General features: G+C 37.3%; 2 protein-coding genes across 2 annotated transcripts in view; one reads left to right on the top strand and one right to left on the bottom strand.

Annotated features, from left to right (window-relative positions):
• Positions 1–2626: 2626 nt before the first annotated feature.
• Positions 2627–4048, bottom strand: LOC140233267 (uncharacterized). Its single transcript, XM_072313380.1, has one exon. It carries the CDS (start codon positions 4046–4048, stop codon positions 2627–2629), a length of 1422 nt encoding a protein of 473 aa, XP_072169481.1.
• Positions 4049–19416: 15368 nt separating this feature from the next.
• The window catches only part of LOC140233498 (low-density lipoprotein receptor-related protein 12-like), a 133366-nt gene continuing 125658 nt past the window's right edge, over positions 19417–27124 (top strand). Inside the window, exon 1 of the mRNA XM_072313615.1 lies at positions 19417–19522. Coding sequence (XP_072169716.1) covers positions 19417–19522 — 106 coding nt within the window. The remainder of the gene's footprint in view (positions 19523–27124) is intronic.

Raw genomic sequence — 27124 nt, forward strand, 5'->3', positions numbered from 1 at the left:
GTAACCTACCACATGAACCTTCACGCAAGCCCAAAAGGAAATGTAATCCTCTCTTCTACAAAAAGATATAAGAAGAAAATCGGCGAACTTGAAATAATGTCCCACTTCTCCCCGCTCTCCCCTACCATATATGTATCATGTCCCAAAGACGACAGATCTAGTAAAATCATTATGATTAGTCGACCGTGACGTCACTATGACGTCATTATATGAAAACACATTTTCATTCATATCTCATTAATGGAATGGAATTTTTCAATGAAATTTACGTCACATATAGTTCAAGTCAAGGTCATTCTACTCATATTTTCAAAATTCATCTCTACACTTAAAACGTGCGCGTACGCGCGCGTTGAAATATTTACATGCTCCAATCGAGCTCAATTTTTTTTTTGCACACGTTTCAGATCATTTGGAGCATTTTTCAAAAAAAAAATGGACGGACGCGTACGCGCGCGCACATATACGCACGCAGAGCTCATATGCAATAGAAATTTCCCATTTTTTCACACGGATCGAATGTCTAAAATGTCAATGAATAATTCTACCAAGTTTCAAGTCAATCCGACTCAATATGACGTCATACGACCCCGTCAAAGTTGAAATTCCGCGCGCGCGTCAATGGCGATATATAGGGTGGCCCAAAAAGAACGGAACACCTAAGATCTTTAATTTCAGCAATATTGTTGCAAATATATCATTACTTTGCATGCTAATGGAAAGACCATTCTTTTTCCAATACAATGACACCATGACTTTAATTTTGGTTAATGTGTTATGATTTTAGGACCATTTTTGTCAACCTTTGCAATTTTCAAAATGTGGTCATTTCGCACTCTCAGAGATACCGAAACCAGCGACAATTCGGCTTGTCATAGAACCAGTAGCATTCACAGTGTGTGGAATGTGGGACGGACGGTGTGATCGTCTTTGTCCGCCCCACATTCCACACATTGTGAACGCTATTAGGTGTTCCGTTCTTTATGGGCCACCCTCTATAGTGCAACTATGCCAAAAAACCGCCAACTTTAAATCCGATTTTACTCGTCAGGATGGACGGTGACCCCCCTTTTCTTTACATATTCTGAAAGCTGATGAGTTGTACATGTCATTTCATGGGTTGGCGATGCTGGAAAAATAATCAAAAGATATCAAATTTCTTAATAAAATAAAAAAGTAAATTTTCAAAATGACGTCATCAAATTTCAAGTTTGCTCGAGCGTATCTCACTCTTCCTTTGCCGATTTTCAGCCAGATTTCAGTATGTTGTAGCTTATTAAATGTTCTTTCATAAGTTTATTTCAACATTTTGATTGGATGACAGTATCACCTCGTAAAAATGATTGAAAGTAACCTTGTCAAATTTGACCAGTTTACGTGTTATCTCTACGGAAGTGCAGTTTTTCTGGAAACGAAAATTGACATGACAATCTTTTTCGAGCACTAGCTCACTTATCCTTCGGTGAATTTCTTCCAGATTTTAATATGTTGTAGCTGAGACTTTGGGCTATCGCAAATATAATCCTCTGTTATTTCATACGACGTCGAAATCACGTCTAAAAACTTGGTTGAAATTGGCACTTGGCTTCGATGTAGCGTCATTTTGCTGAATACACAGAGCCTATGGGGAATGAAATAGGTCAATTCTGTGTTTTTATGCTTCTCCTTCGAATTTCTATACAATACCTTAATTTTTTCTTTATTTTTCTTTCTTTCTTCCACTTTCTGTGCAATAGATCAACAACAACAATGGCTATCAACCCTATATTTTGCACATGTTTAGTTCATGTCACGAACATCATTTCACTGAAAAACAACTACTTCCTCCGACACCATCTTGGGTAGGTAAATTAGGGTCAAAGGTCAAAAGTGTTTAATCCTGTATCTTGGTTAATACACGTCCTATATTTCCCACATTTTGCACACGTAAGAAACATGTTGCAAGAATCATTTCACAAAATAACAACTTTTTGCTCAGATGCCATCTTGGCGGTGTAAAGTGGGGTCAAAGGTCAAACATATTTCATTTTGTAATCTCATTAGTGTATATGGTATCACCGTCATATTTTGCACACACATGGACCTCGATAGATGGATCATTTTGTAACGACGCTTTGGTCGGACGCCGTTTTGGCTGTGCATATATGAGGTATCATCTCGATGGGAGTACATTTTTTTTTTCTGGAAATGAAAAATGACATGACTGTCTTTATCGAGTACTAGCTAATTTATCCTTCAGTGAATTTCTCCCAGATTTTAATATGTTGTAGATGAAACTTTGGGCTATCGTTCATGTGATCCATATTCTTATTGAACGTCGGGATTACGTCCAAAGACCTGGTTGAAATTGATGCTTAGCTTCAATGTCGGGAGATATGTCTTTCTTTCGGTGACTTTCTTTGCAATAGCTCTAGAAAAACACGCCCTTTCACTCCCACATTTTGTACATGTTTGTCCATGTAAAGTACATCTTTTCTAGGTAAATTAGGGTCAAAGGTCATAACATTTATTTCCGAATATATCGGATCAGCTAGTTTGTCAGTGTTGACAAATTCCAAGTCTAGTTATTATCATTATAACTATTATCTCTATCTTCACAAGATATCTCTTGGAGATTAATATCACGTCAAGTTCCATCCTGGAACCTTAGACTTCCAGTACTTTTCTCAGGATTCGTGCCGTCGTCCAAGTCGTCCAAGTGCCGTCGCAGCTGCTGTGGCGTTGTTCCGAGTGCTCCAACGACAATAGGGATCACCTTCGTTCTCATATTCCACAGGCGGCGAAGCTCTCTGGCAAGGTCTTGGTACTTCTCTATCTTTTCCTTCTCCTTCTCGGCTACTCTGCTGTCTTCCGGTACCGCGACATCGATGATTGTGCACATCTGTTGAGCCCTTTCTACGACGATGATATCCGGACGCCTGTGCTGGATGACATTGTCAGTTTGAACATCGAAATCCCACAGGATTTTAACTTGACCATTTTCAGAAACTTTCTGTGGTTCGTGCATATACCATTTGCTCTCACATGGTATTTCATGTTTTCTGCAAAGCTCCCAGTGAACGACTTGTGCCAGTTTGTCATGTCGTCTTTTGTACTCCTTTTGCGCCAGTTTACTACAGCCACATACGATATGTTGCACTGTCTCGTCTCTTTCTCGGCATATTCTGCATGCGGCATCCACATCTCTCTTTTGTATCTTGGCTTTCAGAGCATTTGTTGACAGTGCTTGCTCTTGGGCAGCGATGACCAGCCCTTCTGTCTCCTTCTTCAGTTCTCCTTTCTTCAGCCATAACCATGTGTCATTACTGCTGATGTTCTCCGTCTCTCTGCAAAACTGCCCGTGCAGCTGCTTTTCTCTCCACTTTGCGGATCTTTCTGTTCGTTTCTGGCTCTTGAAAGTAAGTGGATCAATGACGTTTACATTATTTCCACTTTCAACCAGAACGGCTGGAAGCAGTTTTTCCTCACTGCTGTTTATGTAATTGTTGAGGCTGATTTGCTCCATTTCGACGCAATCTGATGCACTCACGAGCCCTCGGCCTCCTTTCCTTGGCAGGTACAACCTGTCGACATACGCACTCATTTGGTGGGTTTTGTACATCGAGAGCATCTTTCTTGTCTTCCGATCCATAGCAGCCAGTTCCGCCTTCGTCCATTCGACCACTCCTCCTGTGTATCTCAAAACTGCTACCGCCCAGGTGTTTAGAGCTGTGATCACGTGTCCGCCATTTAAGTGTGATTTTAGTACACTTTTTACACGTGAGAAGTACTCTTTCGTCACAGACACTTTGATAGTATTGCTCGAGACATCATCAGATTCCAACACTCCGAGGTATTTGTAATTCTCTCCTTCCTCCAAACTCTGTAGTATTCTTCCATCAGGGAGTGATATTCCTGCACTCTTCACTCGTCTCCCTCTCTTCATAACCAGGGTAGCGCACTTGTTGATGCCGAAGTCCATGCCGATGTCTTTGCTGACCAGACGAACCGTTTGAACTAGCTTGTCGCACTGCTTCTCGTCTTTACGAAAGAGCTTAAGGTCGTCCATAAACAGCAGATGATTGAGAGAGCCATGATTTCCTCCGAGGTCATAACCGGCCAATACATTTCCAGGGGCGGATCCAGGAATTCCGTAAAGAGGGGGCGTGTTTACAAAAATAAAGGGGGGGGGGGGCGCACGCACCCCTCCCCCATTTTTTTCTTTTTATTTCTTTTGTTTCAACAAAAAATAAAGGGGGGGGGGGGGGGCGTGCGCGGTTGCTGTCCTCCCTGGATCCGCCCCTGCATTTCGCAGAACGCTTGTAAGTGGGATGAGTGATATAACGAAGAGAGGAGAGGTGACAGTGAGTCCCCTTGAAATATTCCTCGTTGTATTCTCACCTGACCAAGATCTTTGCCATTCGATGTGAGGGTTGTTCACCATGCCTTCATAGAATTTGTCAGTAAAGCTCGGATGTTATCTGCTAAGTCCAAACATTTGCAAGCAGTCATCGATCCACGAATGAGGCAGCATATCATAAGCCTTCTTATAATCGATTCAGGCTACACACAGGTTGGTCCTCCTTCTCTTGGAATTTCTCATCACCATTTTGTCAATTAGTAGTTGGTCTTACTATTATTATTATTATTACTTTTATTATCATTATTATTATCATGTATTACATTCTTGTGTGCAGCCCTACCTTCTCATTATGGAATTGAACCAGAATTTCTGAGTTCTGTAGAGATTTTCGAGAAGTAATAGCCTTTAAGAATAAAATGAAAATAATGATTTGGCAGCCATTTTGTTTATGCAAATGAAATTGGCTTGCACTGATTTTACTTGCAAACCGTTTCAAAAAAATCAACTCAGTATACTCTAATTATGCTCAAAGAAAACTGTGGTACCCAACTTTTAGTCTAAAATTACTAAAGCAGTCACACCCCCCACCCTCCCGAAGATCCCACTAGACTATAATAATCAAGGCCGTACGCATATATATATATATATATATATATAAACACTAGCATATATAGAGAGAGAGTGTGTGTGAAAGGTGTGTTTTCAGGATGAGACGATAGACGTAGCTTGAATCCTCACACACACACTACACACATACAATATATATATATATATATATATATATATATATATATATATTTTTTTTTTTTTTTTTTTTTTAGGGGGGGGGGAAGCAAGAATACCTAAAAAGGTCGAGGAATTAACACGCAAACGAGGATGCTGTTGCACTTTTGGAATGAAGTGGAAAGATTTGGTGCACACTTTTAGAAAATTTATCAATTTTTGCACAAACAATCACCCACACATAAATAATGGTCAGGGTGAGGGAGGGAACTGACGCCGCAACGCCCTAGCAGCTCCCCTTTAGAATAATTTAATAAGAAAAAATCATTTTATTAACATCTCATAGTATACAACCGAATTAGGCTCGTTTCATCATCTCAATCAAGTCATCATTAAACTCTTTAAACATTAAACAATTACATATAAATAATCTTTTTTTAGTTTTTTATTAGAGAAAAATCTCTCAAACACAAGTCCTCCTCAGATGTTCCTGTAATTGTACCGCATATACCATTGTATCTATTCTCTCATTCCTTTATATCCGCTCTTCTGCATTCTTACCGATAGGTGTACACAATTCTTTGCAATATATTCAATCTCGGTTGCATTTTATCATTACATTTACATCATGGATTCCAGTTTGCTTGTGTCCGCGATGGCGCGTGTTAACGTAGGTTTTATTTTTTATTTTTTCCTTCCTAATTTGACATCATGTCTGTTGATATTGGTTCCTTGGCTTTTGTTTTATATCTATTTGTAGTTTCATTAGTTCGTTATTCGTTCTCTTATGTATTTTCTGAGAGTCCCATATCGTACAAGCTTTGCTTTTTAGTAGGACCCTCCATTTTCATTTCCATCCTTATTCAATTTGTACTATGCATATATATATATATATATATATATATATATATATATACATATAACAGTTATTGGCAAAATAGGCCTATCAATCCGTTAATTTTGTTTGTTTGCTTTTAGTTCTGCATTCAATCAAATGCAATTTGAATGCAAACTTCAAAAAGTACAAAGACAAAAAATAACAAGTGCAGTGAAATAATGATATGCCAATAAATGAAAACAAGTCACGCACGGACAACAATATACAGAAAATATATTATAAAGATTTCTCAACAAATTTAATATATATATATATATGTATATATATATACACACGCATACACACATATATATATATAACATATATATATATATGTATATATATATATATATATATATATATAATACAGTTATGTTTTCTTCATTTTCTTACTCATTGTTACATGTATTTTGTTAATTTAACTATGTCAAATTGTCTCTTTGTTTAATAGTTATATCATGCTTTTCTTGTATTTGCAGTGTCAATATGCTACTCGATGTACATCGAAACCTCCTAAACAGGTGTTTTTTGTGTTTTTTTTCGTATGTCACATAACTGGGAACCAAGTCTCGTTTGTTTCTCCGTCCCGCTAGAAAGTGGTATTTTCTTTTCTGTCAACTTTTTCTCCCCCACTAGTTGTAACCTGATTCACAATGGCTAACGATGTTCATAAAAACTCTTTATTTGTTACTGAGACTTCAGATTGTGCTGACAACCCTGTCTTTTTACAGTCACTTTATACGGCCACACCCGAGCTGCGATTTGATTTTGATCCCAATGATCGGTTAGCTTGCAACATCACCACTAATTATCATTCGTTCAAAAAACGCAAAAGAATCCTGTGAGCCAACTTCTTCTTTTGCATTACAATATCGAAGTATTAAAAAGACGATTGATTTTTAAATCAGGTGAAATCTGGTTGTTCCGTCATTGGTGTCTCAGAGACTTGGATAAACAACTTGCCGTCCTCATTTTTTTTCCTATTCCAGGGTACACCTTTCATTCAAATAATAGGCTTAGTAGGAGAGAGGGTGGTGTAGGTTATTTTGTTACAGATAATTTCAAAGTCAAAATATTGAAGGATTTGAATATAATGTGTGATATTTTGGAATGTACTTTTATTGAAATTGAAATGTCAAAACAAAAGAATATTGTAGTTGATGAAGTTTATAAGCCACCGTCTTCAATTTCCAGGACTTTTTTGAAACATTTTCTGATTTGTTAGCGCCTTCCCTAAATCAAAAGAATATTTTTTTTTTTATTATGGGGGACTTCAATTTGAATTTGCTTAATTGCAATTAAAATGTCCCTGCCAAGAGTTTTTATATTCGATGTTGTCCAAATACCTTATACTGTTAATCAGAAAACCTACCTGTGTGACTGATACATTATCCACGTTGATAGACAACATATTTTCCAACAATATTTCGTCTGTATCATCTGGTGTTATAGTATCCAATATATCTGATCATTTCCCCATATATGCCAAGGTTCCTCTTGTAAAAAATAGTTGTTTTAAGACTCAAAGATACTTTTCGTGATTTTTCTGAACGCAACCTCGATAGACTCAGGGAGAGATTGTTGACTGCTAACTGGGAAGAAGTTTTTGCTATTGATGATAATGTAGACACTTCATTTAATAATTTCCTTTAAAACATTTTCTATGCATTATGATGAAATTATTCCTTTACGACAATCCATTCGTTCTACCTATAAAAGAGCACCAAGAATGCCTTGGATCGCCAAATCCCTCCTTGAGTCTATCAATCATAAGACAGGGCTGCACACTGGCGCCGGTCCGACGGTCAAAGACCGGTAAAAGTCACTGTCGGACCGGTAACTTTTCAGGAAATCCACAAGTTACCGGTCCGACATGACCAGTAAAAAAAAAAAAAAAAAAAAAGCATTGGTGGGGTCAGTAGAAAGGAAAAGAGCAGCCCCGATCAGGGAGAAACAGAATGCAAGATATCGCACTGTTCAACAAGTTTTACGCAAGTTCTCGTTTATGTCTAGCGGTGCAATTTGTACAGTAAACATAGTTTTGAGCACTAGCAGTCGACCAGTTACATTCGCGCTCGCTTGCGCATTTGGCGCTGCTCACGCACTGCCATGCAATGCAATACATGCAAAGCAAACGATGCAAAGCATGTACAGTGTAACTGCTTCTCGTTTGCTTGCGATCGGCGGTCATGCCAGACAAGAAGCATTGAAAGAAGCGCACGCATAGATTTCTGGGTCATTTTACTCATGATTTTTTTAACGCAAGATCGATCCGATCCCGGCTTCGCAGCAGCGTGGCAGTTATGTTAGAACTAATTTACTTGTGTCGATTTATAGAAAAAGTAAAAACACACTCGATATTCAGTGATACAGTAAATGGATCTGATTGCGTTTATTTTCATTTTGAGCAGTCATTTCACAAATTAATATTTTCATTCGCTCAGAATGTTCTCATTACGAAGATAGGCGCAAAAAGGATCACGAAATCGGCCCTTCCGTGTACTTTTTAAGAACGCATGCACAAAATGTGAAGAGATAATACTTATAGGGAGAAAAAAAAAATCATGAAATCATGGCAGTCCCGCTTACATATTCAGGTAGAAATCGTCCCAAAGAGGATCGACCGGCCGCGTTGTATATCTTCCAAAAGATTATGTACGAAATGCGAAAAGATTATAGAGGAGAAAAAGAAAAAAAAAAATGAAGGACACATTTTGGTGAGTGCATCATAAACGATTACAGCCGAATAACAATTCATGAAATCAACGCAATCCCCTTGAAATTTGAGGAAATAATAGGCGCAAAAAAAAGGATCTTGAATTCAGTCCTGCATGTCGTCTTGGTTATCAAAAACGCATACACAAATGCGACGAGATTATCGGGAGAAAAATAAAAAAGACATTTTTACCCTTCTGGTGCGTGTATTACAAAAGATTACATCCGAAGTAATTCAAGAAATCGCCACAATCCCGCTGATATTTGAGGTAGAAATAGGCGCAAAAAGGATCGTGAATTCGGCCGTGTCGTATACCTTGTAGATAAGAACGCATGTACGAAATGGGAAAAGATTAGCGGGAGAAAAATAAAGGACACATTTTCACCCCTTTTGGCGCTTGCATCATATAAATTACAGCCGAATAGTAATTCATGAAAATTTCGCAATCCCGTTGGAATTTGAGTAAACAATAATAGGCGCAAAAAGAATATCGAATTCCGCCCTGCATGCAATTTATAATTTTGAAAACGCCAAATACGAAGAAATTATCGGGAGAAAAATAAAGAACGCATTTTCAACCCTTCTGGTGAATGTATCACAAAAGATTACAGCCGAAATAATCAATGACATATCGCAATCCCGCTGATATTTGATGTAGAAATAGGCGCTAAAAGGACCGTGAATTCGGCCGTGACGTATAGGCATGTACTGTACGCAATGCGAAGTGATTATTGGGTGAAAAATGCAGCACACATTTTCAAACCCTTTTGGCCCGTGCATCATAAAGATTATATAGCCGAGTGATAATTCATAAAATCATCTCAATCCCGTTGAAGTTTGAGGAAACGATAGGCGCAAGAGAATCATGATTTTTGGCCGTGTCGTGTATCTTTTAAGAACGCATTTACAAAGTTAATGCGAAGAGTTTATCGGGGAAAAATAAAGGACACATTTTCAACCCCTTTTGGCGCGTGTATCATAAAAGATTGCATCCGAAGTCATACATGAACTCATCGCAATCCCGCTGATTTTGAGGTAGAAATAGGCGCAAAAAGGATCGTGAATTCGGCCATGTCGTATACCTTTCAAGAACGCATGTATACGGAATGCGAAGAGATTATGGGGAGAAAAATAAAGAACGCATTTTCAACCATTCTAACTTGTGCGTGCATCACAAAAGATTACATCTGAAGTAATTCATGAAATTGCCACAATTCGTCTGATATTTAATGTAGAAATAGGCGATAAAAGGATCGTGAATTCGGCCGTGTCGTGTACGCATGTACGAAATGCGAAGAGATTATTGGGAGAAAATACAGGACACATTTTCAACCCCATTTTGGCCCGTGCATCATAAAGATTACGGCCGAATAATAATTCATGAAATCATCGCAATCCCGTTGAAGTTTGAGGAAACAATAGGCGCAAAAAGAATCATGATTTTTGGCCGTGTCGTATATCTGTTTAGAACGCATTACGAAATGCGAAGAGTTTATCCGGGAAAAATAAAGGACACTTTTTCAACCCATTTTGGCGCGTTTACCATAAAAGATTACTGCCGAAGTTATTCATGAAATCATCACAATCCCGCTGATATTTGAGGTAGAAATAGGCGCAAAAATGATCGTGAAGTCGGCCGTGTCGTAGAACGCATGTACGGAATGCGAAGAGATTATGGGGAGAAAAATAAAGAACGCATTTTCAACCATTCTTGCCGGTGCATGCATCACAAAAAGTTACATCCGAAGTAATACGTGAAATCGCCACAATTCCGCTTATATTTGAGGTAGAAATAGGCGCAAAAAGTATCATGAATTCGGCTGTGTGGAACATCTGTAAGAACGCACTTACGAAATTCGAAGAGTTTATTGGGAAAAAATAAAGGACACATTTTCAACCCCTTTTGGCGCGTGCATCATAAAAGATTACAGCCAAAGTAATTTATGAAATCGTAACCAATCCCGCTGATATTTGAGGTAGAAATAGGCAAAAAAAGTATAATGAATTCGGCCATGTGGTGCATCTTTTTAAGAACGCACTTACGAAATTCGAAGAGTTTGTCGGGAAAAAATAAAGGACACATTTTCAACCTCTTTTGGCGCTTGCATCAGAAAATATTACAGCCGAAGTAATTTATGAAATCGTCACAATCCCGCTAATATTTGAGGTGGAAATGGGCGCAAATTCGGCCCTGCATGTCGTGTACCTTTCAAAACGCATGCACAAATGCGAATAGATTATCGGGAGAAAAATAAAGAACCCCTTGTAGCGCGTGCATCAGAAAATATCGCAGCTAAAATAATTCATTAAATCGTCGCAATCCAACTGACCACCAAGAGCAGGTTACTCAGCAAGTTCGTGTGCCGATGTTTAGAAAAAGTCACAAACGCATTTGATACAATATGATTTTGTTCATTATCATTTTACACTGTAATTCACAAACAAACATTCTATTTTTTCCTATCTTTTTTTTATTTTTTTTTTGTGCAATAAATAATGCAAGTTTAAGAAAAAATATTAATCTGTAAAATGTACGGGGATGGGGGGGGGGGGGGGGGGTTCGTCCATAAAAAACAAGAAAATAAGTTTGCAAGTCATTTAATGTTTTTTTAGGTTGTTGTTGTTGACCGGTAAATTTTCTGTTCGGACCGGCAAAAAATGGTAAAACGGGGCATTTACCGGTCCGACAGAGACAGGTTGGACCGGCAGAAAAAATGGGTTAGTGTGCAGCCCTGCATAAGAAATAATTTATTTTGTAAATACAAGAGGAATCCGAACGAAAATACGAAAAGTAAATATGCTCGTTATTGCAATACTCTTACAACTTCTTTGAGACTTGCTAAGAAGAGATTTCACGAGGCAGTTTTTCCTTTACAAAATGATACCAACAGTACGTGGAAGGTGATTAATGAAGTTCTCCAAGTTAAAGATAGATCGGAACAAGTGAAGGAAATATTTCAGCGTGGTATCTTGATCCAAAATCCGATACATGTTGCTCATGCATTTGATAATTTCTTTGTTGATTTAGGCCCCAGTCTTGCTGGTAGTATTCTAGTAACAGATAAAGAATGTCATTATATCTTAACTGATCCAAATCCTCAGTGTGTGTTTTTTTTTACTCCTATCCAAGACTATGAGGTTAATACAAGTTAAAAGCAAAAGAAAAAAAAGAGTGCTGGACATGATGGCATTACAGATTTTTTACTGAAAAATATTATATCCGCAATACTGTCTCCTTTAACATATATATGAATTTGTCCCTTGTTACTGGCACAGTGCCTATTGTATAGTCAAATGGAATTTGCTAAAGTTGTTCCAGTTTATAAAAAAAAAGGTAATAAAGAAGATGTAAGTAATTATCGTCCAAATTCTCTATTGACCACGATTTCTAAGATTCTCGAACATTTGATAATTATATTCCCGTGTAATGAAGTTTTTAAATGAATGCAATTTTTGTGTGTGTGTGATTCTCAATTTGGATTAGAAAAAACACTCTACTACACACGCTCTGCTTGCTTTCATCGATAAAGTAGCCCAAGCTATTGACGCCTCATCACATACAGTTTGTATATTCCTGCACCCGTCCAAGGCCTTTGACATTATCGATCACGATATTTTGTTACATAAATTCTCGCACTATGGGATACGTGGAAAGGCTTTGGACTGGTTCAGGAGCTATCCAACCAACAGGAAACAGTTTGTCAATATCAACGGCTTTAGTTCCAGTTTGAAAACACTATCTTGCGGGGGTCCCTCAACGATCTCTTTTAGGTCCACTTTTGTTTATTCTTTTATACATAAATGATTTCAAAAATTCATCTAATGTTTTATCCTTCCTTCTTTTTGCCGATGATTCTAGTATCTTCTTTTCACATCGAAACCCAACAACCTTTTTAGATGTAGTGAACAGGTTCAAATGTGGATTCAAAAAAACAAGTTGTCTCTCAATGTAAACAAAATCATGTACATGTTATTTAGTAACTCTGTGACCCACTTGCCTGGCGATATGAAAATGACTAATGATTGTTTAATTCAAGTTGAATCGTCAAAATTTGTAGGTCTTTATATTGACCATGAATTATCATGGAAATATCACATAGATTACTTATCTAAGATGCTTTCAAGAAATACTGGGATTTTAAATAAAATCAAACATTCGTTTTTTCCAAATTGTATTGTGAAAATCTTTTATTCATCGCTTATTTTCGCAGATACGGTATACTTGACTAAGGAAATTGTGCAAAATCACAATTTGATAAAATTTTCAAAATACAAAAACGGGCTATTCGTTCAGTCAATCTAGCTGATTTCTATTGCCACTTGAATTATTTCTTCTTTGAAAACAGACTCCTTAAGGTTGCTGATTTGTTTTTATACAACTTAGGTACATTTACATTTCAGTTAACAACCAAAGCGATGTAAATTTAGCGTTTGAATATTTTTCACAAATACTATCATCCACATGTAATTCCACGATACCCGTTAAGCCATTTACTCGATCAAACCGTTAAAAGGTTCCAAAAAAAAAAAACCCACAACAACAACAAAACAAAACCATGGATCACAAAATCTCTCCTCAGGTTTATTAATCGTAAAAATATCCTTTTTTTATAAATACAGAAGTGATCCTAACAGTCGAGCTCGGTCTAGGACGGTATGTGCATTATCGCAACGTTCTTACATCATCTATACGTTTAGCCAAACGAATATATTTTTCAAAGCAGTTTATCAAGCATAAAAATGACACCAAGAGTACGTGGAAGGTGATAAATGAAGCGCTGAATACAAAAAAAAAAAACAAAACAAAAAAACAACAACAATGAACCCCATAGGCATATCATTAACAATGACAAGCATATTGAAGATCAAGCTGACATGGCAGAAGTATTCAATGAATACTTTGTAAGCATAGGACCTAATCTTGCCAGCAGTATTCCACATTTCTAACACTGATTTTCATTACTTTCTAAAAAAAAATCAGAATCAGCAGTCTCTTTTTTTTTTCGAACCAGTCGTTGAAGAAGAAATCAAAGACATAGTACAAAATTGGAACACAAAGAAAAGCTCTGGATGTGATGGGATCACAAATTTTCTACTTAAAAACATCATTAATGAAGTAATTTCACCATTAACACACATTTTTAATTCATCGTTATCTACTGGCGTAGTTCCTCAAAAAATGAAAATAGCTTAAGTAGTACCAATTTTTAAAAAAAGGACAAAAAGAATCCGTTACAAATTATCGCCCTATTTCTTTGTTAACTTCATTCTCAAAACTTCTTGAAAGGTTGGTATATACGCGCACACACAAATTTCTTGAAAAATGTGAAGTTTTTTGTAACTCCCAGTTTGGTTTTAGGAAAAACCACAGCACAACCCATGCCTTACTCACTTTTATTCATAAAGTTGCTCATGCTATAGATGACGTCTCACACACAATTGGAGTTTTTCTTGATTTTTCGAAGGCATTCGATACAATCAACCACGATATTTTGATTTATAAGCTACGGCATTATGGTATTAGTGGGAAGGCTTTGGTCTGGTTTCGAGATTATTTATCAAACAGAAAACAATTTGTGACTATAAATGGCCGTGATTCTCAATTGAAGTTAATTTCATGTGGTGTTCCACAGGGCTCTTTATTAGGCCACTATTGTTCGTTTTGTACATTAACGATCTTCCTAGTTCCTCATCAGCTCTTTCCTTTATAATGTTTCGCTGATGACTCCAATTTGTTTGTTTGTTTTTTTTTTACGCACAGAGATCCTCATACTCTTGTTAACACAATGAATAAAGAACTTAAATCTGTGCAGTCTTGGATATACGCCAATAAATTGTCACTGAGTATAGATAAAACTTATTGTAAGCTATTTAGCAACAGTCTTAAAACCCTTCCCTTCCATATTAAGTTTGATGAAATTGAATTAAATCAAGTCAGTAGTATAAATTTTTTAGGGCTTAATATATTGATAGTGATTTATCTTGGAAATCCCACATTAGTTATTTAAGTAATATTCTTTCTAAAAACACGGGTGTTCTTAATAAGCTTAAGGGTGTTTTTCCTAGTCAAATTTTGCTTAATCTTTATTCTATTTGATCACTCCGTACCTTAATTATGGTATTCTTGTGTGGGGGAATGCAACTAGAAATCTTCTCAATGTACTGTTCCGTATTCAAAAACGCGCCATTAGAAATATCAACCATGTCGGATATTTGTCCACATGAACAACTAATTCTTTAAAAATAAATTACTGATAACATCAGATCTGTTCAGTTATAATGACGGCATATTTATGTACAAATATTCTGCCAAGGAGCTACCGGATGTTTTTATTCGCATGTTCAGGAAAAACTATTAGATTCATAATTATCCTACCCGCCAAAGTGACGCATTTCACCTTCCACGCACTCGAACAATTTTCGCTGAAAAAAACGATAATGTATACGGGCCCTAGATACTGGAATGACCTCTCCCCCGAAATAACAAGCTGCTTGTCCTTTATTCTTTTAAACGCAAATTAAAAGAGTTTTTATTGAGTACATATCTTGCAGACACTGAATAAATTTGTAATGTCTTATGTAATATTGTGGTATGTTATTGTCCGTTCAAACACTCTTGTCAACCCGCCGCAGATTGTGTTTTGGGCCCTGCCGTCAGATTCTCCGAATTCATTATTTTCACGAGCTACTTCGTTCCCCTCTCTTCCTCCTTCCCTCTACCTCTCTCTCACTTGTTATCCACAGCTTGACGGCAGGCACCAAATGGTTTAATAGCTGTACATGTAACTTTTTGTGTCTTACTGAACATAACCTTGTGATAGTTTTAATGCAATAACAGTTTTATAATGTATACCAAAGGAGGTTCCATAACCAAATCATGCTTAACCTCGTAAACAAATGATAGCTCGGCCACAATCATGGTTCACATTTTAGTATAGTTTTCTTTTTTTTTTTCTTCTTTTTAATCACATAGGTATACCCCGTTTTTCTTATTTGGCACCATTCACTCACCTGGTCTTATCTTCTATCCGTTCTCCGTTTCTTTTTCACAAACACTGACTACTCGGGGCCTACAGCCAAACAAGCTTGCTTTCATGTAGGTCCCATCATACTTCTTTTTGTTCAATCCCATTCGATTTCGACCAGTTATCATTTCAATTGATGTGATATTACCATGTATATTGTTCGTTTTTGCACATTGTTTATAAGGTAAAAGAACCTGTATCATTATTTCTGATGTGACAATCATGTACGAGAAGTATAAAAATAAATGAATTGAACTGAATTGAATTCATTTCCGTATAGTTATCATGACATATTTATGCATATATGTTTCAGAAAAACTATGCAGTTCATGCTTACCCCACAAGACAAAGAGATTCATTTCATCGTCCACGTACTCGCACACTCTTTGCTCAAAAACAATTGTTTTTACAGGACCCAAATTCTGGAATGATCTTCCCGCAGATTTAATCAAATGTTCTAAACTGTTCATATTCAAACAAAAATTCAAATCAATGTTATTTAATGAGTATAACTTACCTGATTGGAATTTTTTAACCTGTCATTTGCATTATCCTCTTTCAATGCATGGCGGATCAACCTGCAGTCTGCGATTGCTTTACCTCTGTTTCCAGCGTTTATGCTCCCACAATATTACCACTATAGTATTTGCATTTTGAACTCGTTATGAACTTGATTCTAGACATGTGCTCGTATACTTGTGTATCTATATGCTATTTTTCACTCACTTCTTATTCTTTGGATTCTTGTCTTTTCCTTTTCCTTTTCTTTTACTTCTTCTGCCCTTTGTACCTTGCTATTTTAGCTTTCATACAGTTTTGTCATTAGTACTTCGTGTCCTATCTCCATTGCATAACAAATTTACATTGGTATTTACATCTCCTGGAACCTTTCACAAGGTCATGTTATAGAGAATTGTCTAATGTACATAATCAACCAGTGTATACTGACACACTTTCTACTCCTGACCCGCTTTATGTCATAATTGTGTATCTTGCTTGTTTGTATTCTTTTTCTTTTACTGTAGATGTCAAGTGAAATATGAAAATAAACGTGCTGGCACTGTTCACTGTGTCTCGAGTGTAAGACCAGTGCAGTTTCAGTTATTCAATTCAATTCATTTCAATTTACGTTTTTGCAATTATTACAAATATGTCTGCTTATACATTGTATTGATGGATGGATATGAAAACAAATTTGAACTTGAACTTGAACTTTAGCATCACTCATTTCTTCCTTATGCCACTATGGTGTCATCCTATAAAGCACTCTTTTTTCTCTCTCTCTCTCTTTCGCCCATACAGGCATTTATTTCAACAAACATTCAAGCATTTCAAAAAAAAAAAAATAAAGAATTGACAAGAATACACTCAATTTTGTCCCAGAACACCTGATCACGCACTCGTTATACATGGCGCTGTTCATCCTGTCGGTCTCGTGGGCCTTCTATGTCTAGTGTCGGTCTCGTGAGCCCGTTTTACGTAGTGCCGGTCTCATGGGCGTTGTTTGAGTAATGTCAGTCTCGTGAGCCCTTTTTTTTTGCGTAGTGTTGGTCTCGTAAGCCTTTTTTTTTCCTTTTTGCGTATATTGTCGAACTCATAATGGGTTTTATTTGCCTAGTGTCGAACTCATGGGCTGTATAACTCGTGGGCCTATTCTACTTGATGTGGAACTTGTGGGCTGTATAACTAGTTGGCTGTATGTCTTGTGGGTGGTATGACTCGTGGGTGTCATTGTTAATAAACCACCTGAACATTAGTTTATTTGTGCGATCATATGCATTTGCAGTGTGATTTTGGTCTTAACAAAAGGCATATTTGACAGTTTAGTAATTTTTAACCAGAGAAATTGACTAACCATGAAACTCGGGTAGGCACCCACCTCTAACCGAGTTTTTCTCGGTTCTTTATGCAACAGGACCCTTGTTCCAGTAAACATGATTGTTTTCTTTGCAAAGATGTTACGAATACGTGGAAGGCATTGTAATATGTGTCACTCAGAAGAGTGGGATGACAATGAATGAAATGGTTTCTTCTGAACAAGAACAAGAAGAAAAACAGGTGGTACTTCTTTTACTGATAATTTATATTTATACGTATAATTTCCGAGATTGTAGTAGAATAAACCCGAGATTTTTAGGTTAATGTTTTAGTTGTAAAGGTAGTTTGTATGACAGAAATATTCGACATCATTGATAATTCTTACATTGTACGTTTTTCAATACAAAAAAAAAGAAGAAAATTAATGAGTTGCAGTTGCATTTCCCCACACACCAAAATTCCATGTTTAAGATAAGAAGGTGATAGAGTATAATTCCACGAAAAATTGAGGATTATTATGAAGGGATAATCAACCGAATCCCCCCCCCCCACCACACACATAGACACACATACAAAGATAAACAAGGCAGAAGGCATGGATAAACATCCTTCTCGAGACTGAAACATCAAGTGATAAGCCTATAGATCAGCAGGTTGTGTTGATTGAACAGAATATATCGTAGCTTGGTCGCATTTTTTATAAGACTGAAGGAAAAAGTTCAGTTAATATTGTCTTACATCATTTCCATTTTCTGAATAACTCATTGGAAGTGGGATTATACATCTTGCACTCTTCTTATCAGCATAACACTTGGTGTATGGACTTCAATTGGTGTGAGTGTGTATGTGCTTGATTACTGCAGTTCAACGACACAGAAAAAGTAATATGTCAATGTGATTCTAGGACATTTTTGCTTTAAAGGGGATGGTTAGTAACTGATCAGTGGGAATGCTGGGGATGATTGTTCCAATCCTTGTGGGATTCATTTAAGAGTACATTATATATCTATTGTTGTGTTAAAATTATTTGCTTCAGAATGATCTCATATTCAAGTAATGTGCAGTTTAATGTTTCCAGGTTAGCATGCCTGTACAGAGACGGGGCGATTAAACTGCACATTACTTGAATATGAGACCATTCTGAAGCAAATAATTTTCACACAACAATAGATAATGTACTCTTAAATGAATCCCCCAAAGGACTGGAACAATCATCCCCCAGCATTCCCACTGATTCCCACTGATCAGTTACTAGCCATCCCCTTTAAGTTTGACGAAATGGAAAGAGTACATATAGCGCATTCATCAACGATTTTCTATGCGGATACTAGTACCCTATCATCAGGATATAATTGGTATTCGATACCACTATTTTTTTTTTAAATATTTGACGTAGACATGGTTATTAAATATGGCCCAGACGTTGCAAGTGAGACTGAAAATGCGAGTTCCACTCATCTGAAAGCGCATCATCATTTCATCAATCGCTGCCTATAAATTATGCAATCTGAATGCTTGATACTTATAGTAATCTTGAAGAGATACGAGAAAAGATGCCCGTAGCAAACCGACGTGAGATACGGGGTCGATGCATGGAAGGCCATGAGGACGCTTGCACATTGCATACTATTACAGGTGTATAAGCAAACACGCACAGTGGACGTCGAGCGCTCGCACGCACGCAGAGCCCTATATCATGCAGAATATTTTCAGTCAGTTGTGCACATTGACACTTGCACGCTGACGATTCGTAATAGCCGAGGAAGAGCACTAAATTTGTGTGAGAGTGTGTATACGCTCTTTGTGCGCTGTCTTTGTGTATGTATTCTTTTCCACAATTTGGAAAATACATGTCGGTTCGTACTTCCTAGTGCTGTCGTGTTTGTCAAAAACGTGAAAGTGAGCGACGCGTACGATGGAGATGTCGAGCATACTCTCAAGGATGCTTCTCTTAGTGGAATATATGACAATCTGTGTTCTATGGCTAATCGTTACGGGGTCCTCCAGCAAACTCGGTCAATGTAAGTATATTCAAATGCAGAAAGGAAAAAAGGCCCAAAATCAGCCTGAAAGGTTACCCGGGCCACGGCGAGTGCTTTCATACTAATAGAATACCTGTAACCTGCTTGGTTGCACCACAAGGTTGATTTCATTAGGGTTCTACCCGAATCCCTGCCGAATCGTGATGCAGATGCAACTGAATTTGGTTGACGACCAATTTGCAATATGACTTGCTGTTGTGATAACAGTAAGGCCCTATACATGACGTAGGCCTCCTACCCATTCTTTAGCGTCGTTAGAATTTAAAAGTCGTGTAATAGCAGTGGCCAAAGAAGATGCTGTTAAGTACGCATTAGAACTGTCTTGACCAGTTGATAATCCTCAAAAGGATTTTCTGCAGAAAAAAAATACTTGATAGAAAATTTACTGAAAATACCTTTAATTGGTCTTTTGTCTCTCTTGAGGAGGGCCAAATCCACAAAACACTCTTCGCAGAAAAAAAAATCTAGAAAATATACTTATAATACCTGTTTATAGTACCTATTACCTAAACAGTTGTTTTCGTTGTTTATTGAGTTTTGTTAATCAAATCCTTTTTTTTAATGTTTTTATTGTGTGTATGCGTTTCAGGACTGTGTGTGTCTCAATAGCGGCTAAACAGCGATTTCCCTTGTTTATTGATTGTTTAAACCTATTCTTTTTATTTCAATATTTTTCACTGTGTGTATATGCGTTCTTGGGTCTGTGTTTGTCTTAGTCACAAAACTATTTAAACATGCTAATTAATGTCAGGCCTCATCTGTGAGAACTACGAAAGCCTTGATAACTTCGAGCCCCGATAGTTCCTAAGGCTATCAGGCTAGGTGAAATATTGCACGAAGAGGGTATATGCTTGAGTGGTAATCTCGATGATGGGCATTTGGCTCACTTGACTTAATTTTTTATAATTTTTACACTCCTATACTCAGCATTAAAACAAAAATGGTTTTGTCAGCAAAGGAATCGTTATTCTTCCAGGAATTCCAGAGAGTATAAAAGTAGGGACCTGACATTTGACAGAGCAGATGTCCAAACACAATGCACATAAGGACACTTTTTTATTATTATTTTGAGGTGAGAGATGATTGCCAAGCACAGTGTACATTATTACTGAAGTTCTGATTATGGAGACCTTGTATTTACAGAAAGCCTGCTTCATAGCGTAAACCTGCATTTTTTCGTAGCTTTTATTTTTGAACCTCGGCAACAGATCTGTTCTCTCCCCCCTCCTCTCTCTCTCTCTCCTCCGAGACTTAATTATTGCTTAAGGATTATTGTTAAACATGTAGATTGTGATAATCAAAACCGATGGGAACAACCACTTAGATGAGGTATTTCCACGGGAACTGATATCAGTTCATGGTGTGGACAAAGCTGCATTTTTTCATGACCAGCTTGAACATTGACCCATGTGACAAGGGTGCCATGGTTGTGTTCTCTCTCGTCTTATATATTTTACAATCAAATATTCACGTCGATCCTCCATGAATTGCTCTTTGTTTCATAATGAGTCGGCATTTGTGAAGGACATGATTCGTGTACATATGCATAGATGATCTGGTAAGGCAATTTTGCATTAAAAAGGTGATTTGTTTTTCTTCGTACAATTCTGCCATGGTATTGCAACTATGATATGCAACCTTAGTCTGCAAATATAACATACCTCCAGGTTGTGTCACACTGTCTAACTTAGTTGGATAACAGTGGCTTATCGGCAAACGTTGGTACATTAACAACCTCGAATTCGGTGACATCGCCGAATCATTCCAATAGCATTTTTTTTTTTTTTTTTAGCGTAACGATAGAGCACTTGACTAATTGCTTTCAGAAAGCAGGGGGAGTAATTGCTACCTTTTGCATATGTCAGTATCAAGTTGATGGAATGTGTAATTTTCGTGGAAAAGGAATTTTTGTGGAATTTTCTTTATATCGTTGTTTTCTCATACGTCGTAACCTCTATAGTAGTCTCTTCATCCAGCGGTTCCAACACCAAAACTTTAAAAATTCATAACTTTTGCATCGATTCTCCGATTTTCCTCAAGCTTTCACCGATGTGTTCTACTAATAGTGTTGCTTTCAATCAACCCACATTGCTCTTTGGGTTTGGGTTCCCTTTAATGTCTTCTCGTTGTTGGGCTTTTTTATATTATACATTATGTTTGTGCAACACAACCATTTACTGTTAAGTACAAATACGTTTTCTAAAGGGCACACTAATTGGCAAGATGATTGTATTCGTTCACTGCACGCATCATTAAACAATTCATCTCTCCTCCCTATCTCTGTCCTGTAAACATCGCACATTTTTACCGTATTTTTTGTGTGTGTCAAGACTACCATCAACACAGATTAAAATTAATTCAAAACCGTATGGAGGCTCTCCTTATGCATGCATAGGTATTTAGGGGATGAGATGGGAGTAAGAACAGAGCGCTTTAATAAATCGTGAGTTGATGAGTCTTGCATTTAAATGAAATCATTGACAGCAGTACTGCAGTTGACAGACCTGTCAAACTTGGGAAATGATGGACACATCAATTTTTGAAACAATGGTTTTTGTTTGTGATGGGATGGTGTTAAGGCACATCGAAAAAAGAAAACATAAACAAACTTCCAAAGGCTATAAGCACATTATGACCTGCAAGAGTCGGCATAGAGGAAAGTAAAACGTTTTAGTCGAATTTTAATCAAACAGACCATCAGTTTATAGCGTGTTTAGCGAGGACATATTAAAATGATGGGCTGTTCCCATATTAACATGCCTCCATGTGTTTAAGATCTTCAACAAATCTTTATCATGTGTAAAAAGCAGATAGGGACGGTTCTTTTCTTTCCTAATCCCTATTTCTCGATATAGATGCTCACCGAGTAATGGAGAGTGTTGTCTCATCCATCATTGATATCCCAAGCAGTTTAATTTACCGCAGCCAGGCCAGACCAGCAACGACACCCCATCCATCATAAAGACGCGTGCATTGTGAGCTTATTCTTGTTTTATTTAGCAGCTCCTAAATCCCCTGGACAGGGCGTGCTTATTATACCAATGTGTTTGAAGCTCCTTGCTTACACGCAGGTACGGTGTATGATAGCACTTCGTCTAAGAGAAAAGACGATCGCATCGATGCAGCTTGGCTTCCACACACTCCGCCAGGCTGCGACCCTGAGGGAGTATGGAATTTCATCGTGTATGGGAATTTGTAATGAGGGCTCAAAAATAAAGAGAGAGTGGTGGTTAAACAGATGGAGGGAGAGCGCATGGCGGGAGTGAGAAGAAAGAGGGAATAGAGACAACGTGAAGATGAGTAAACGAGAGATAGAAGACAGCATCTCCATCAAGAGCATAGGTCTACAAGACCATCAATTATTTCTGCATAAACTAAAGAGAAAGAGGGACGAAGGGAGGGGGAGCACGATGGTCGATAGGGATAGGGGATGAGAGAGGGGTTGTTTATACGGTTTTCTGTCAAATCTGTTTGCATATTCTCCTGTCGAAGGGATGTGATTTACGAAATAGCTTTTTTCTTTTATATTTTTCGGTTTTGTTTTGTTTTGACGCCGGAGGCATCATATTTTCGGGCTGTCTGTCGCTCCTTCTGTCCGTCCTTCTGTGCGTTCGTCCGTATATGTATGAGTGCACATGCTCAAGGTCAAAGGTCAAAGGTCTAGTGAACATGTTAAAATTTCACTTTTTCCTCATATATCTCGGAAATGGTTCAAGGTATCTTCATAGAACTTAGTACATATGCATGTACTGACTGGCAGTGATTATTTTTGGAATTTTGGGGTCCTAGGGTCAAAGGTCAAGGGTCAAAGGTCAAGGTCAACTCCTCAAATTTCACTGTTTCGCTCATATCAATGCAATGCCTGCAGGATTTTTCTTGAAACTGTGTGTATACATGTATTACCCAACAGAGATTTGCTGCAATTTTTTTTTTATTCAAAAGGTCAAAGGTCAAGCTAAAAGTCTAAATTTTTGTTCTTCCTCCATTTCTCGGAAGTGGCCAAAGTATCATCATGAACCTTAGTATTAATGCGTGCAATGCCTGATAGTGATTCTCTTGGGAATTTTAGGGTCATAGGGTCAACGCTCAAGGGTCAAAGGCCAGGGTAAAATCTGAAACTTTAACCATTTTATACTGAAATTACACTTTTACCCCATACCTTGGAAATTACTCAATGCTTATAAAAGGGTTAAAAGTGAAGTAAAAATCCTCAAATCCCCAAATACCTGCCCTCTTCGACAATAAATAGCCGTTAATCCAATTAAACCTAGTTCAAGGAAAGTAAAAAAGAAATCAACACATTTGTGACAAACATGTCATTTCAATATTTTGCCAATTATTGTGAAACTGCTGTCACACATTGTCAAGATGTACTATAGACCTATTGTTCAGTTCAGTTCAGTTTTTTGAACTGACCTTTTGTGAGAACCATGCATTCTGGCGGAGGCATACCAGTCGCCATAGCGACATTTCTAGTTGTTTTTGTTTTGTATTGCACCTAAATGATTTCGTTATTACGTGTGGTTGACGTTTCCTGCAGGTCCTTTCCGAGATACTACATCTTGTTCTTTGTTGATTTGCCAAGCGCATAGATTGCCAAGCTTCTATATGATGGAGGGAGTCAGAGATAGACAAACTTTTTTTTTTGGGTAAAAATAAATCTCATTTTCCTGTGCCCATACATTGCCCTTCAATGATTATGTTTATTACAGAATATGTTATACATGCTCGCCTCATGCCTACAGCTATTACTTCATTCATGGTTTTCTTAAACCAGTACCACTTATACTCATATTTTATAATTTTAATGTCAATTTTGATTTCAGCACTTTTCGATACATTTCCTTCACTACTCAGGCCGGTAGCAAGGATTTTACAGGTGTGTGTGTGGGGGGGGGGGGGTGTAAGTCAAGTAAGCAGACCCTTTGATACTGTGTGGGAGATAAATGGTCCATGCTATAGTCTATAGAGTATGGTTTCTTCTCCTATATTATTCTTTGATGTTATCATCCTATGATTTCACCTTACCCCCTTCCTGATCCCTTTATTTTTTGTTTAGTATTTTTTTTGTTATCATTTGTTCTGGTAAATCCATTCAAAATGTCTCTTTCCATCTTTTCTAATGTTGGTCTTTGTGTTTATCATTATATCAATTTTCCCACTCTTTACTATTGGCCCTTTCTCTCCCCTCCCTCTCCATCTCTCTCTCTTTCTCTCCCGACTTTCCAGCGGACCATCCACAAAATATAGCTTCCTGGCATGATTTCTGTCCACTGTTGCATGCTGGATCGATCTACAAAGCGAACCGTGTCAGCAGACTCACATTGAGGGAATTCTTGTTTTGTTTTGAAGAGTGTTTTGTGATTCCTCAATGAACAAAATTCCGCAAAGCGACATACAATGTCTTCACGATGAGTTCAATAGTTATTCTAATTCAATGACTTATTTTCACATTCAAAACTACATTTTCATTTTTTTTTTCAATTTCAATTTCAATTTCAATTCATTTTTATATTATTTCTCAATGAAAAATATATCAAACATAACAGAATCAAATAAAACATGAAATCCAGCTAAGAGACATAATATTACCCATTGAAATAATACATAATATCTAGCTGGGAGACATAATAAAGTATTGCAAACATATAGAACATAACGGTCGTCGATCTATGAAAGTTGGAATCTCAGAATAAATGCTAAAGAAATATGATGGAACTTAATTAGAAGCAAGCTTGTCGAGCGTAGGTCCCACTTAAAACCGAGCGTGAAGTTCATGATACTACGTAAGGAGCACGGGTACAACAAATGACCGAAATATAGAGAAAAAAGGAAATACAAAAGAAAATACAAATATTCAGGGATATATAGTAAATTCCTCTCTAATGCAGGATTGGTGGTCATGATAAGCCACGTGCTGCAAGCGGATGAGCTGTTGGCATTCTGGCAATAATTACAATATGAGTCAATGTATAAAGACAATTGTACGGTTTAGACAATATTAGAAAATTATACCTTTTGTGTCCTGAGAAGAGACGGGAAAGTATTGCGAAGAGAACACGTGCACCAGCAAATCAAGAAAAAAAAAAAAAAACCCAACAACAATCCAACAACCAGTTGTAGTGCAGTGAGAACAAAAATACCAACCCTTACCGCGCCCCCAATGTCTTTAGAGAAGGAAGAATTAAGAACACTTTGGTAGAAATTGAGGGCGCAAACAGCTGATGGGCTCAAGTCTCATTAACATAACAACCATACAGTACAGTACAGAGGGATAGTCCAGAACAAAATAGAAAAGTATAGTTGATGTATATATATATAACATATAATATTAAAGCTGTATTCATACAGAACGTTGTATGCATTTTTTTTTCTGAATGATTTCAATAAATAAAACTTGCTAACTCGACAAGCTGTTTTCCAAAACAAAGCTGTACAAACAATATAGTAAATACTGTAGGTCACCAAAAAAAAAATCAACATATTCATTGTATGTAATTTCTCGATTTCAAAATTATGTGTATCCATGGATAGGGGATTCATTGCACAAACCATTGACATGACTGACCTCTGCTTGTACTTGGATTCTTTTGCCTTCACATCAGCCTGTCCTTTACAATTATCCATGACCCTCATAATTATGATTATGGATGCAACAAGTGTTTGTCAGGCAGTGGACCAGTTTCATAATGTTATGTTTGGTTGTAAGCAGCGTATGGATACAAGGAATCCATGAAGTTTTAATAGTTTGTCAAATTCTACCGTTCCGGTATTTGTTCTTCTTCGTACCTACCAGCTATCCTCGCGAGAAACAAACATCTTTCGTGCACTACATTCAGCTCTCCCATAATCCTCTAAGCATTCATAATGCTAACTCTTTTCCCATCTATCTTATCCCACGCATCTCCTAACTGAAATATGTCTTTGTGACAATGTCTGCGCTCACTCCTGAACGCATGTAGATGATTTCATAAAATGAACATGAAATTTATATGTAAGCTCACTTTTCCAATAGATTCTGTAAACCTTTTCCATTTCTTCTTATAATGATATGACTTCACATTACTGATTATGAATGATCCTGAGTATATTTTGAACGAATTTGTAAAGATAATTTTTGCTTGTACTCAAATAAGACAAAATCATGTATAACTCACTGAGTTTACAATGAGCAATAGGTTTATGTTCACTTTCTAAGTTAAAATCAATATCACATTTTTTCCGACACAGGAGAGAGAGAGAGAGAGAGAGGGGGGGGGGGGGGGCGCGGGGGCGGTGGGGGAGATTAATTACCTTGGTGTTTGCTAGAACATGCTCTAAGTCATGTAGCGTATATTTTATTTTGCTGGATATATATAGTCTTTTGTTCGGATTGGGAGTGTATAATCTTCACACACGCCCTTAGCTTCTCTTGCTTCAATTCTTTTGTCTTCATATCAGCCCATCCCTTCAACATTATGCATGACCCTGATGTGATTATGCAAGAAGTGTTGTCTACTCAGTGAACCAGTTTCATAATGCAGTCATGTATTAATGTCAAGGACAACCTGTGATTAATAGGATAAGCATGAAGTTTGGATA

This window comes from Diadema setosum, chromosome 9, assembly GCF_964275005.1.
Source record: "Diadema setosum chromosome 9, eeDiaSeto1, whole genome shotgun sequence".
NCBI lineage: Eukaryota > Metazoa > Echinodermata > Echinoidea > Diadematoida > Diadematidae > Diadema > Diadema setosum.